We start from the raw sequence: 13,242 nt of genomic DNA on the forward strand, positions 1-13,242 counted from the left end.
TCACAAACTCTCATTGTGTGTGATACTGAATCACAGCCCTATCCTGGAAACGGGTGACATGATGCTGACAAGCCTGGAGTCTCTTTGCTTCACAAGGTGTTCAATTAACTGAACTTATATCATTAAAATGCATCTAAATACAGTGTATGGATAAAGCTGAATTGTCATAATAGGACAGATCAACAAAGGAGGCGACAGAAAAATGAGGGATGACGTTCATTTTATCTTTTTTGCATTGAGTTGCTGTAAACCCCTAAGCGGTGTACAGGTCTGGGTTTCACTGAGAATGTCTAGACTGCAGAGTTCACTGGTGCTGGTGCACCAGTAAGGAAAGGGACATGTTCTTTCTATTGCAGCAATTCAAAAGCACCCCAAATGGTGGCATTCTTGAAAAAGGAAGAGATTGTGACCCACTGAGTTGCCTAAATTCTCAGTCTGGGCTACCTGTGATTTGTGTATGTGGTGTACTTAGTTAGGTAATTACTCTGTCTGCCTTATCAGCTGAGCTATGCAATGCCTTAGTGTTACCCCAGAGAAGGCAGCACTTCGAAGATCTAGAAAGAGAGTCCACTCCCACTATAAAACTGTTCGATGCTCTGGGATGAGCAGGGCTGTGTGAAAGAAAGACTATTATAAATACTATTTAAGAACATTTGCATGTTAACATACAAAAAGGATCCCATTGAGCTTGATTGGTTGCTAGTAGCTAACTGACTTGAGGGTCTCATCCAGTGATTCATTGAAAAACAACAGGGTACCACCTCAGCAACATGGGAGGCAGCCTGTTTTCCAGGCTGCCACAACTGTGTGGGTGAAGAAGTCCTTCCTGTCACGATTGTAAGTCCCTCCTCTTTAGGGCGCACCTACTCTTTCTGGCTTTTGCACCTGCCTCCTGTCTCAGCCTTTTCCTTTAAAAGCCAGACGCTCCTACCAATCCAGGCTCAGCTTTGGGAGATGGACCCCCGGAAGTGCGCCTACCAGCGAGTCCAGGAGAGGCTCGACGGCATAGGCTTTGCAACAGCGTCCTGACCATCTGGGTCCGGGGCTTGGAGTTCCTGGCCCTGTTACCCCTTTATGCCCCCGACCCTTTGGTGGATCCCGCTCCGGCTTTTAACTTTCGTTTTGTCTGTCTTGGATGGATTACCCAGCTCTGAACTTTTGATTATTCTGGATTTCCCTACGGACTCCCTCTGGATTGTCACATGGACCACGCCCCCCCGAGCACCAGCGCACCACCGACATGCCCCCCTGTTCTTCTACCAGCCCCGATCCTAATCTTCTTTCCCTGTGTTTATTTCACTCATTTCTGGATTCTGCCGTCCTGAAAAACGCTCCGTGACACTTCCTGTTCATGTTTTCAAGTGCACTTTGCTGTTGTGCAGCATGAGGTGTTACTCACCCTCCTGCGAGCTGTCTGCAAGGTCATTAGACATGAAGTCCCCTGCAAGGCCTTCACCTGGAATGATGACACAGAGGGACATATATGAGACTTATACAGTATGTGCCCTGTGTTTATCTCAACAACAGACAGCTGTATGGAAATTAATTCTGTTTAATAAACATATTATTTGGCTGTCTCTGTTTGAGCCATAGCTGATATGAAGCCCTGTACATAGTTCATCCTTTCTCAGTACTTGTTCTCCTCATCATCTTTAACAAGCTCTAGCTCTATATACTGTAGATTAGAAATCACTTATACTGCAAAGTGTCCTTCTCATCAAATCTCTGCTGATTTCCATTGTATTCTTTATTTTTCAATGTGACTACTCTGCTTCAAGCCTTCTGTCTGCTTGCCATCTTTGTTCATATCCACTGCTCCATTCCCTCTTCTGCCCTCTGCTTCTCCTCAGCTGACCAGATATAATTCCCTCTTCCAGCCACATAGCGGAACCAGCTGCCAGCAAACATCTCTCACCATACTCTAGCAACTTACTAGCTAGAAGAGCTCTTGCAGATTCAGCAGCTGCTCCTCTGTCACACTCATTGACTACTGCACAGATGCCGGCCCAGTTCATCACAGTTTACACTTCTTCCACTTCTTGGCACGTTCCTGCAATATCCTAACTCCTGTATTGCACCAGTATGTAAACTGTTTACAGAAATATTGGAGAGAAACGTTGTCTCAAAACAGTGAACTCAGCACCCATCTCCAGAGAGACATGTACTAGGTCAATTTCACCTTTATACAGTATACACAAGAACATAAGACAGGTTTCAACTGACAGAAAATCATTTGGTTTCTACTTCAGTGCAATTGCAGATGTGTGATGATCACTGGTGACTGGTTGCATATGCTTCTTGCTCCCTGACAGGAGCCAAGAAAATATTTGCACATGAGAGACTCTACTAATTCAATCCATCTTACTCATGTGGCTACTGATAGCTTACTGATCACAGAATCTGATCAGACATCAGACAGACAAACACAGATCATTGTTGTGTTTTGGGGTTTCAGTTCTTAAAGGAAATATGAACAGAAAGCTGGTTATAGTGCTAAAGATACAACCAAGTGACAAAAACAGGTTAGAATTCTTGTCCAAAAGTACTGGAAATAGCTCAAAAATAGATTTAACGGTATGCAAAATTCACACTGTGTATTCTATTCTTTATGTTTAGTATAGGCTATTACAGTCATATGAACTGAACTAATTTTCTAACATCAGAGTTAGACAGGAGCTGCTAATCCCAGGTGATAACGGTGTCCATAACACAGTCTCATTGGTGAGAATGCTGCTAGTGTAGAAAACAGATTTTTGCATCAGACTATAAATGGAACCGGAGTTTTCACAATCTTCAGAGCCACTGCAACAATGTCGTCACTACCTGCGTCTTATTCAGACAGCTGGGGGATTTGTAAGGGATCAGAGATAATCTCTCTGATCATTTCCGAAATTCTTTAGCACAAACAGATGTTTTGGGAAGACAATAGCACTCGTTATGTTTAACCGTCCTCCATTATAACATTCTCTGGTACAGAACATGGAAGGAGGCCCCAGTGAAAGACAAGTCTACTGGTTTCAGAGCTCTGGCTGTTGTTGACAGCCTTCAGGACCGTCCCACAGGTACAGGTCTGACAGCACAGAGGCTCTGCACTGAAATAAAACACTCAGTTTTTCCACCAGATAAAGTCCCTGAATTACAGAGACTGATGATAATTTCAAGCACAAACAACAGGACACCCCTGGGCCTCAGTTTGTGCCTATTGTTTCTTACAGTCTGATAATCTCAGCTAGTGCTCAGTTTGGAACTCAGAAAGTAAGTAACATCCCCTTTCCCTTTCTCAGCTCCTCCATAGTCCCCTCAATCACAACTTTCGCAATGCTTTGATGAGCAGCTAAACTATCCTTTATTGTGTATAGTGCAATACTGCTGCTGTAACAACTTCTGGTACTCCAAAAATTACTACAACTACTACTACTACTGTAAATTTGCTCAAACTACTTCTGTTGAACAAAAGACTAATAAACATTGCAAATGAGAAATGACGATCTCGTTTGCTGCTGAATTAACTGCTCTGACAACTATCACTGTTAATTCTAACCACAATTGCAAATTCAAAATCAAATTGAAATGCACGCTAAATTTTTAGCAATAAAAGACAGATTGGATATAGGGCATAAATTGGCCTGGTGTTGTGTTACCAACTGCAGTAGTGTATTCTTTGTTGAGGATGCTAATTTTAGCATGAAGGGACCCTATACTGCTTATACTGCTTCTATTAATTTGATTAACCTTACGTTCATTCAGAAACAAAAATGTTTATTAGAATTCTATTCTATTCTATTCATTTAATGTTTTTAAGCAGATACTTTGCATGTAGAAACTACACTCTCTTCCTGCCAGAGTCAATGTCTTTTCTATTCCTGCCCAGGTCACTGCCCAACATGATGTATTTGTGTCACTGTTTATTTATTTTTCAAATCTAATTTCTGTACCAAATTATGCAAAGTGGTTACACTGAAGTTTATTATGCTTGTGTGGATTTATATTGTGCTCATTATGCATTGTTATGTCTCATTGCAGACCATGTGACTTACCTTGGACACATGCAACAGCCCAAATTCTTTAAAAAATGTTCTAATGCCATATGTTTCTGCTTTAATTCTCTATGTCTACTGCTTTAAAGGTCAATGTCTGTATACCTCAGCATACCTTCACATGTGAGTTCCTTCTTCCCTCCATGACAGAGACAAACGTTTGGTGCCACGCAGAGCCCACTGCCACAGCCCAGTGCACACACCGCTGGAGGGAAAGTAAGAATGTTTATTATCAGAGGGTACAGCTATTTTCCCCTTTTTTGTTTTTTAATGCTCCATATGTGCTCATTTCATTCACTAAACCTCATCAGAATGTATCCTGTACTTCTCTGTTTAAGTTACTGCATGTAAAACTGCATGACACAGCTTGTTTGAATAAAGTTCAATAAATCCAAAGGTGTTATTCATACAGTAGGCCTTTAAAAAGACAGTGTAAATGTCACTCAGGACAGCAGTAATACCCACTGACTGCAAAACTGCCACTGTACCAACCCACTATCTGTAAAAAGGGGGACAAAACTGAACCAAGTAATTATGAACCTTACACTTTATAATTCAATAAGAACACATGGTGCCAAATTAGCAAGTAAATTTACCATCGTTAACTTAAATAAGAGATCTTGGTTCTTGATAATGCTGGATTGTGAGGGTTGCATTCCTGTATTTCATTACATTCTTGACTGTGAAAAACAACACAGAATACTGTCAGTTTCTTCTCTCTTCACATGACATACTGTATTTATTACCATTTGCTGTTACAATCCACTGTCATGTATTTGATATAAACATAGGCTGAAAGCTTTTTTATGCTTAAATGTAGAACAGCTGTACACCAACAGTAAGTATGTCTTACTGTTAAGTCACAATACATTTATTCTTTTCCATATTTGAACATTAGGCAACAACTTATATACATGTTTCTGCAGTTTCACATCAAAAACAAATTATGTTTGTAAAGCCCTGTCTTTTTTGCTTTTTACAAAAATGTGAAAATTACAGGAATGCTCAATGACAGGGTGCCATACTTGATGTTTACAAAAGACAGTAAACATGCTCCTTTATACTAATTAATTTGCACAAAGGAGAGTGTAAGGATATATTTTTGTTAATGAAAATTGAACTTTTTAATATGCTAATTATAACATTTAAATGATCTAATTTAAACTCAGTTATCCCATTTAAACACAATAATTATTGCATTTAAATGCAATGTTATCTCATTTAAATAAAATACTTTTTGTAATAATTAAATGTAATGTTATCACATTTAAATGCATTTCTTTTACCTGTGTGGAGCTAATAGGTTTCCATAGTTAAGCAGGCCCCACCTTTTTATATATTTTGACTACTATCTCTGACAAGAGGAAACAAAGACAAAAGGCAAATATTTACAATATTTTTTAATTTTGTTAGCGATATTTATTAATTTTAAATTAATAAAATATTTTTTAAATTATATAGGAGCTATTTAAAATGGACGTTTCTCCCTCAAAACATGTACAGTACTATACTGTAATTTAGTGTGAGGCGAAGACAAGGACAAAACATTTCCCGACTTCCTACATATGTTAAATAATTCCTTTAATTTTTTAACAAAAGAAGCATCAAACTTGTAGACTGCCTTCATCTAGATTCAATTACTTGTACCACTGATTTGCAGGAGATCATTTAAATCATAGCTCATGTTACGACCCCAAGTGTCTAGGGTAAAGGGGTGTAACATTTAGGATAATTCTTTTGGAAGCAGGTGGGTTTTGGTGAGGGACTAGGAAGCGTGATAAGGGTAAGGAACTAGAGTGGTGCCAAAGAAAAGAAAATAACAAACAAAATGGAGCTGGCTAGTACAGTGAGGGAAAGTTAATCTGACTACAAAAGAAAACCCGAAGCACACGGTCTTCGGCGTCTTCAACACCCTAGCTAACCTGCACTGACTACCCAAAACCATACAAGACAAATGGCACACACCCGTACTAAACTAGTGTACTAATACAAAATCAACTAAGTGTGTAAAGTGTACCCAAAAACCTAAACTAACCTTATATACAAAAGTTCACACAAAAACACAAGTGAAACAGGAATACAAATAAGGGAGAACAAGAGTAATCAACAGGAGCAGGGTACAAAGAACACAAAGGTTGAACATGTAACACTGGGGCAAGGAAATGGCAAAACAAGGATGAACACACAAACAAACGAAAGTACAAAGAAACTAACAAAAAAACAACAAAACAACAAAGCCGAAGCTATACAAAAATACGCACACACAAAGCAAAACAAATGAAGCCGAAGCCGAAGCAATAACGCGAAGCGAAGCGAAGCGAAGCGAAGCGAAGCGAAGCGAAGCGAAAACCAAACGGGACCGAAGTCAAACGAAAGGCCTCTCCGTGCTGAAAACCTCCATGTTATATGCTGAATAAGATGTGTTCTGATTGGCTAAGAGCTAATTGATGATGACATCATACTGAAACACACACAGAACACACACTGGGACGTAACAGCTCAACAATATATTGGCAAATCGCAATATTAAAAAACTAAATATATTTATCTAAAAAAAGTGCAGACTTTTATCAGCTATAATGCAAAGTCATACAAATCACTACTCAAACTTATATTTAAATATTTTTTTTACTTGTTTATTTGCTTTCAAATATGTTTTTGAAAAAATGTGTATAATGTATAATATATTTTAGCGTTAAAATCTAAAATAAAATAATGTTTTCTAATTACTATTTATATACAATCACTAATAATTCTATATACTGAATTTAAAAAAGATAATCCTATTAGTGTTATACAGTATTGTGACATCCTGACATCATTTGGATTTGTAGTAGTAACATAAAAACATCCTGTTTCAAAAATGTAATCATTGCATTTAATGAAATTGTTTGTTGCTAGTATGCAAACATTAAGATTAGAGCAGAAAAGCACAAATGGGTTAATAAACATGTAATACTGTACTGATTCATCAGATAACCACATGTAGCTGCGGTACTTTAAGGATTCGCTGCACCACCTGGTAGTTTTACAGAGTAGTGCAGTCCTGCAACAGATTATTTGAAAAAATACAAAAGCGATGATGTGATGCACCACGGAACCAACCACCATATACTGTACCTACTGAAACATTCAGTACACTGACAAGCTAAAGGATCCAGGTCCAAGTATTCATAATCCTCAAAAGCGTTGCCAAAAATGAATCCAGTGGACTTATTTAGAAACTACACTGAGGTATGAAGGACACAAGTGGAAACTACATGGAAATGCATTTATAACTGAAAACAGAGGCAATATCGTTAGCCATATTGTTGAAGCAGATACCCCGGCTTCCTTAAGTATCTGTCACGGACGTCCAAAGGGACTAACCGTGGGGAGCAGGAGAGCAGAAAAAGACCCATATGCGTAGCGGCGAGACGGGAAAAAGGCCCGGGCTCATTAGTGCAAAGAGTTCAGGAATGCCGTATAGAAACCTATGCCCTCAGGGAGCGGACGTTGGGGTGCCCTGGTGCTAGGTGGGTCTCAGGACATCCGAACGTCACTGCTGAGCGAGGACAGAGAGCAAATCCCGGAAATATATAGCCCAAGGGAAAGAGAGGGACCGGAAGGACAGCAGACCGGAAACTAGGGACAGGACAGAGAAGGAGCGCCCTCTGGCTGCAGAGGGCATGACGTACCCCCCCCCCCCCCCCTTCATGGGCGGCTCCTGACGCCCATACAAATAAATGAGCTGCCCAGCACTGGAGGGAGGAAAAACCTCAATTAACTGAAAGGAAACCTCTGGGAGTCCACGGCTGAGAGCTACGCCCTCCTCCGGGGTAAGGAAAGCCAGACCGAAGTCTGCTCACAGACACAGATGCCCGGAGTGATATCCAGCGAAAAGAAAGAAGAAACGGCAGAAAGCTTAGCATTCTATCACTGATATCGGAGAGAGCAAGACCAGGAAGAGCCAGGCATGAAAACCCGCTCCAGACACAGAAGCTCGGAGTGATATCCAGTAATAAGAATAGGCAAGCCAGCTCAACATTCAATCACTGATATCGGAGTGATCTACTCGAGGAAAGCCAGGTGCAGGACCCGCTCACAGGCACGGAAGATCGGAGTGATATCCAGTGATTAGAATAGAGGAACTGAAAAACAAAAACAGCCCAGAGAACAAGAAAAAACTGCGGCAAGACAAAAAGCGCCGCTCGCGGGGTCAGTAAGTGGCTCAGCATTCTGTCACGGACGTCCAAAGGGACTAACTGTGGGGAGCAGGAGAGCGGAAAAAGACCCATATGCGTACCGGCGAGACAGGAAAAAGGCCCGGGCTCATTAGTGCAAAGAGTTCAGGAATGCCGTATAGAAACCTATGCCCTCAGGGAGCGGACGTGGGGCGCCCTGGTGCTAGGCGGGTCTCAGGACATCCGAACGTCACTGCTGAGCGAGGACAGAGAGCAAATCCCGGAAATATATAGCCCAAGGGAAAGAGAGGGACCGGAAGGACAGCAGACCGGAAACTAGGGACAGGACAGAGAAGGAGCTCCCTCTGGCTGCAGAGGGCGTGACAGTATCTGTCTGGATGAGATCTTTGGATTCCTTAGCTACTGAAAAAAACTCTTCTGTGTGGAACCATTTCTGTTTTCTTATGAATGTTCTCAAAGCTATTTGTATACCAGTGCTTGGAGAAACCAAATCACTGCCAGCAGATGCATTGGTATGTTCATGTATTTGGAAAGTTTGGTCATTTTCTACTCATTATCTTTGTGAATGTTTGGAATACCTGGTGAAATAAGCTTGGTTATACCCACCTGGTTAATGGGTAGCTTCCTGGCCACAGAAAGAGGAGGCTTGAACCCCACTCAGAAGGAGTGCTGCAAGGTGGGGTGGGGAGGAGGAGGGATGCTTGAGAATAATGCAAAGGGAGGCATTTCAGTTCAGTACAAATAGCTCATTTTGTAATGACGGTGATTAGGTGCAGCTGTATGAGTTGTTATCCCTCCCAAACTTCAGTTAATAACTTCCATATAGCATATAATTGATTCAAACTTAATATTTTAATAGGTATTGCAGTGATTATATGAATCCTCATTTTAAATAGATGAATTAGGGTTTACAAATGAGCTAACTGCCTGGAATGCACAATTGTGGTTGTTGTTGTACGGTGAGAGAGAAAGATCAAGACTGCCAAAGAGGACTGAGAAAGCTGATAACAAACAGACCAGAGACATCAATGATGTGAGTTAAAACACAACCACACAACCATTCCTGGCGGTTTAACCCATCTAGTTCAGCAAAGAAGCGTTAAAAGCAGGTCCAGTCCAGAAGTACAGCAGGAGAGCCCAAGCAGATCTCTCCACAGACTCTGACACAGACGCTTGCAGGCCAAGGGGAGACCTGGGAGACTGACACTCATTCTTCTGCTATCCAAGAACTACAGTTAAAGAGGTGCTTACACTACTAAAATAGAAATTCAAAACTTTATACTTACTTCTTAAATTACGTTTTAAAACATTTAAGATTTTTTTAGAGGAATATGATACCTTTCTGATTATACCTAGCTTTTATCATGAAGACTATAGCCAACACCAGTCCAGTAGATTAGATGGGCCAAAGGGCCTACTCTCAGTAACTGCCACTCTGATGTTCTTAGGTTCCATCACAGGCCTGTTTGCTGCAGGTATCTACTCAAGCTGAGCATAGTCAAACTGCCAAGTCCCATTTGTGTTGTCATACAAATCAATTTCTGAAATTATTTTTCACTCCCTCATCTGACTGGTGATGCAGGATAGCATATCCCTCCTTACAGAGCAGTTCCATCATATTTTAAAATTTCCTTTAGTTTGTTGATCTCCAGTGTGGAAAACTCAATAGGTCTCAGGTTTCGTCAAACCTTGTTCCCGCTAGCTTCCTTCTGTTCCATGAGTTATCATTGCAGTTATGAAGGGCTTTTGGCCCAGCCCTGGTTTGTCAGTTTTCTCCCATACCACCTGTGTACCCTGCTTTTGCACCTCATTGCTGCTTGATTTTATTGTCACTATGGACAGACAGGATTGAGAGAAGACAATATTACTTACGTTTCACACAGAGGCCACTCACAGTCGATGGTGCCCACCCAGGACAGCACACAGTGCTCCCTCCAGAGTGACACACGTGGGGCCCTGAGCGATGCCTGAAGAGTGAAGGTGGAAAGAGACATTGGGGACCAAGGTAAGCATTGGTATGATATTGAGAGGGACTTAGACAGGAGGTAAACACACTAAATGCAGCCTATGTAGATTTGTGAGGGAAATAAAATGTCTGACAGAAGACTGAAACATGGTCATTTAAAATTTAATTTAAAATGACATTTAAAATGATTGTATCATTTGTACACCCTTTTAGTTCGTTTTTCTCAATTCTTTTTTAAACTATTACTTCAGGAACTTATGTCTGGTCACCTGTAGGATTGAAAGAATTACAAAAGTTTATTTTCATCACTGTTTTACATTTCTTCAGGAGCAATTTGAACCAACAACAGCTGAGTGCAAGGCTACAGGTAGACAGTGTGTAGAAGTCATGTTATTAATTAAAATAAAAAAGGACAAAATGGGTGAGACTACACCTCAAAAATAATCTGTAACCTGGAAGTGTAAGCAGAGACCACCTAATGCAGATATGGGCCTATGTAGCTCACTGTTTGATGCAAACTAGAAAATACAGTATATAGCAAAGGTGACACTATATACTGTAAGTGAGAGATTTCATTTTTTCCCAAATAAATTGGAATATTGCAATAGACAGTACTGATAAAATGCAATTTGATTACATATTAAATAAGAGCATAAGAAAAGCCCATCCAGCCTATTGGTAGTTGACCAGGGACTGATGATATTTTCCCACTTGTAAATAACCTCTAATTCTGTCTCGTGTATTACATCATCATACAAAATGTATTTTATAATCACTACACAAAGTATCACAAGGCATCACACGGCAAGTGATTTCCCATGTCCTCTAATTCCATCTGCTTTGTATTTGCTTGTATTGAATTTGTTTTTTACAGCAGCAAAACTTGAATTTAAAAAATGTACATATTATTGAGAGAGCACTGAATGCAAGAATTCACTTTCATTAAGTCTTCTCAGCCAAATCAAAGAGCAGCAGAAAACCCTATATCACAAGAAACAATACAACCTCTACTTCAAGACTGTGTATTACAAATTCTAATCTGGTAAGGTGATCCTTACATATAAAACCATTTTCCTGATGGGGCAGTATACATGATGTTATCAACATAATGAACAGATACTGTGTGTTTGCCTTTTTACAGTGAAAATATTAAAAAAACAAAGACTTGATGAAATATCAAATACCCTGCATTCTTACTGTGAAACTGTAATTGAAACTGAATTTTCAAAATGCACAATCCTGATGTTGGGCTATATTTTCTGTGACCACAGTCCTAGCAAGTTTGACGAAAGCTGTGATAAAATAGCTGTTTGTGTTGCTGCTCCAATGGATGAACTAGCTTTCACTCAGTGAAATCTAGCCATTAAAGTTTTAGTGGAGGTACTACTGTATATACAGCTGACCAGTGATAATCTTGATGTTGTCTGTAGCTTAATCCAGCAGTGAGCTATAAATGTGTGCAACCGGCCCAGATGCACTTCAACAGAGAGAGCGGACATCCCTGCCCACAGCAATAAAAGTAAAAAACTATTTTGTGGCACCTTTTCACTTCCATTGCTTGGAAAAACAAAGAAAATGGCATACATGATCTGAATTAGCAAACAAAGAAAAGACTTCTAAGTATTGCTAAAATTTACAGGGATGCTGAAACGGAAATGCTGAATCTTTCTGGGCTTTCTCTCTCTCACACACAGTCTACACAGAAATACAATTCATCAATATCATCTGTGATGTACAAAAAATATTCAGATTTCCATGTTACATTTCCATCTTTTTTTCCATTAGTCATTTTTCTAAGCTTTTCACAGGCCAAGGTATTCCTTTGTGTATCTACCTGTCAATCAAGTAGAAATCAAAGAAACTGTTATGTTATCAGTCTGGCAGCTAGATCTAGAAGATGTCCTGGAACATAAAAAAAAGACAGGGAGGAGACAAGAAAGAGACAGAAAAAATACCATCACCTGTCTCTTGCTGTACGTTTGTGCGAGGTGAGAGGACCTTGATCTGATCAGGATAATAATTTGAAACTTGTTTAGAGAGTTTGCTGTTCTACTTATTATTAGGAAATTCTGATTTTCTTTATTGTGGAATCCTCAGGCTAAAGACATTCTCTCATTTGGTGATGCATCTGTAGAAAAGGGGGTTTGAATTCCCAATCACTTTTAGGCATTAAAGTTAAAGAAAGGGAGATTTAGTGCTCGGCTGTATACTTTTATTTGGTCAGCTTACAGTGTTAGCTTCTGGGGTTTCTGTGTCTGTAGAATGCAGGCCTCATTTTGTAAATAGAGTAATGGCTAATGTGTGTAACATTTTGTGTCATTTAGTTGTGTAGCTGTTAATAAATGTCTGATCACTTCTGCCTTTGATTTACTACTTTATCACCAGAACTCACATGCCAGAACTCATGAGCCTCAAATTTAACTTATCACTCAGTTATACCTTTAATATTCCAATTTCTTTTAATTATTTTATTCCCCTCGCTCTATTTGTCTGACCTTCCCTAGTCTGTAACAACGTAATATAATCGTTATAATAAAATATAATTAGATCTTTGTGAAAGTCTAATTAAAAGAAGAAGAAAACATGATTAAACATACAATCCAAATACATAACACAAACACTGTAGGGTATGAGTATATGGCACAGGCTAGCCAGCCACATTATTAAAGCCAATACTATGGTTTCCTTCAAGAATCAGATGGATGAGGTCCTTAGATTAAACGGCTACTATCTATGAAACAGACCAGATGGGCCAAATGGTCTTCTCTTGTTTTTAGCCATGCAGAAGAACCACAATGCTGACTTTGTCTTTGTCTTTGAGAATTTTGAGTAATTTTATTATGTCCCCTCATTGTAACGTGACTAAAAAGCTTCAGCCTGTTAGTGTATGTTAGTGTTGCTCTTCTCTGGACTGATTCCACAGCAACATTATTGTACAGTATATTCTCTGTAAGTGGTGACCAGAATTATACAGGTGGTAACAGCATTACAATACTTTCATAGTATAGGTTAGGTTTGGGGTTAGAGTTAAGATAACTTGTGGAGGAGAGTTTTC

At 39.7% G+C, this 13,242-nt stretch overlaps 1 protein-coding gene and 1 long non-coding RNA gene across 8 annotated transcripts in view; one reads left to right on the plus strand and one right to left on the minus strand.

Annotated features, from left to right (window-relative positions):
* Positions 1–13,242, minus strand: part of LOC148678205 (uncharacterized) — a 62,967-nt gene that overhangs the window by 47,078 nt on the left and 2,647 nt on the right. For all 7 annotated transcript variants that reach the window (XR_015936898.1, XM_088632381.1, XM_088632372.1 and 4 more), the window contains 3 exons: positions 10,094–10,188; positions 4,153–4,242; positions 1,400–1,456 (listed from right to left, as the gene is read on the minus strand). Coding sequence is in view for 6 of the 7 variants with exons in the window: in XM_088632381.1 (XP_088488507.1) it covers positions 1,400–1,456; positions 4,153–4,242; positions 10,094–10,188 (242 nt within the window). In the remaining variant the exon portion in view is untranslated. The remainder of the gene's footprint in view (positions 1–1,399; positions 1,457–4,152; positions 4,243–10,093; positions 10,189–13,242) is intronic.
* Positions 1–13,242, plus strand: part of LOC148678206 (uncharacterized) — a 33,332-nt gene that overhangs the window by 6,090 nt on the left and 14,000 nt on the right. Inside the window, exons 2-3 of the long non-coding RNA XR_015936924.1 lie at positions 4,188–4,253; positions 10,105–10,226. This is a non-coding gene — a long non-coding RNA (uncharacterized LOC148678206). The remainder of the gene's footprint in view (positions 1–4,187; positions 4,254–10,104; positions 10,227–13,242) is intronic.

This window comes from Lepisosteus platostomus, chromosome 1 (assembly GCF_059453375.1).
Source record: "Lepisosteus platostomus isolate fLepPlt1 chromosome 1, fLepPlt1.hap1, whole genome shotgun sequence".
NCBI lineage: Eukaryota > Metazoa > Chordata > Actinopteri > Semionotiformes > Lepisosteidae > Lepisosteus > Lepisosteus platostomus.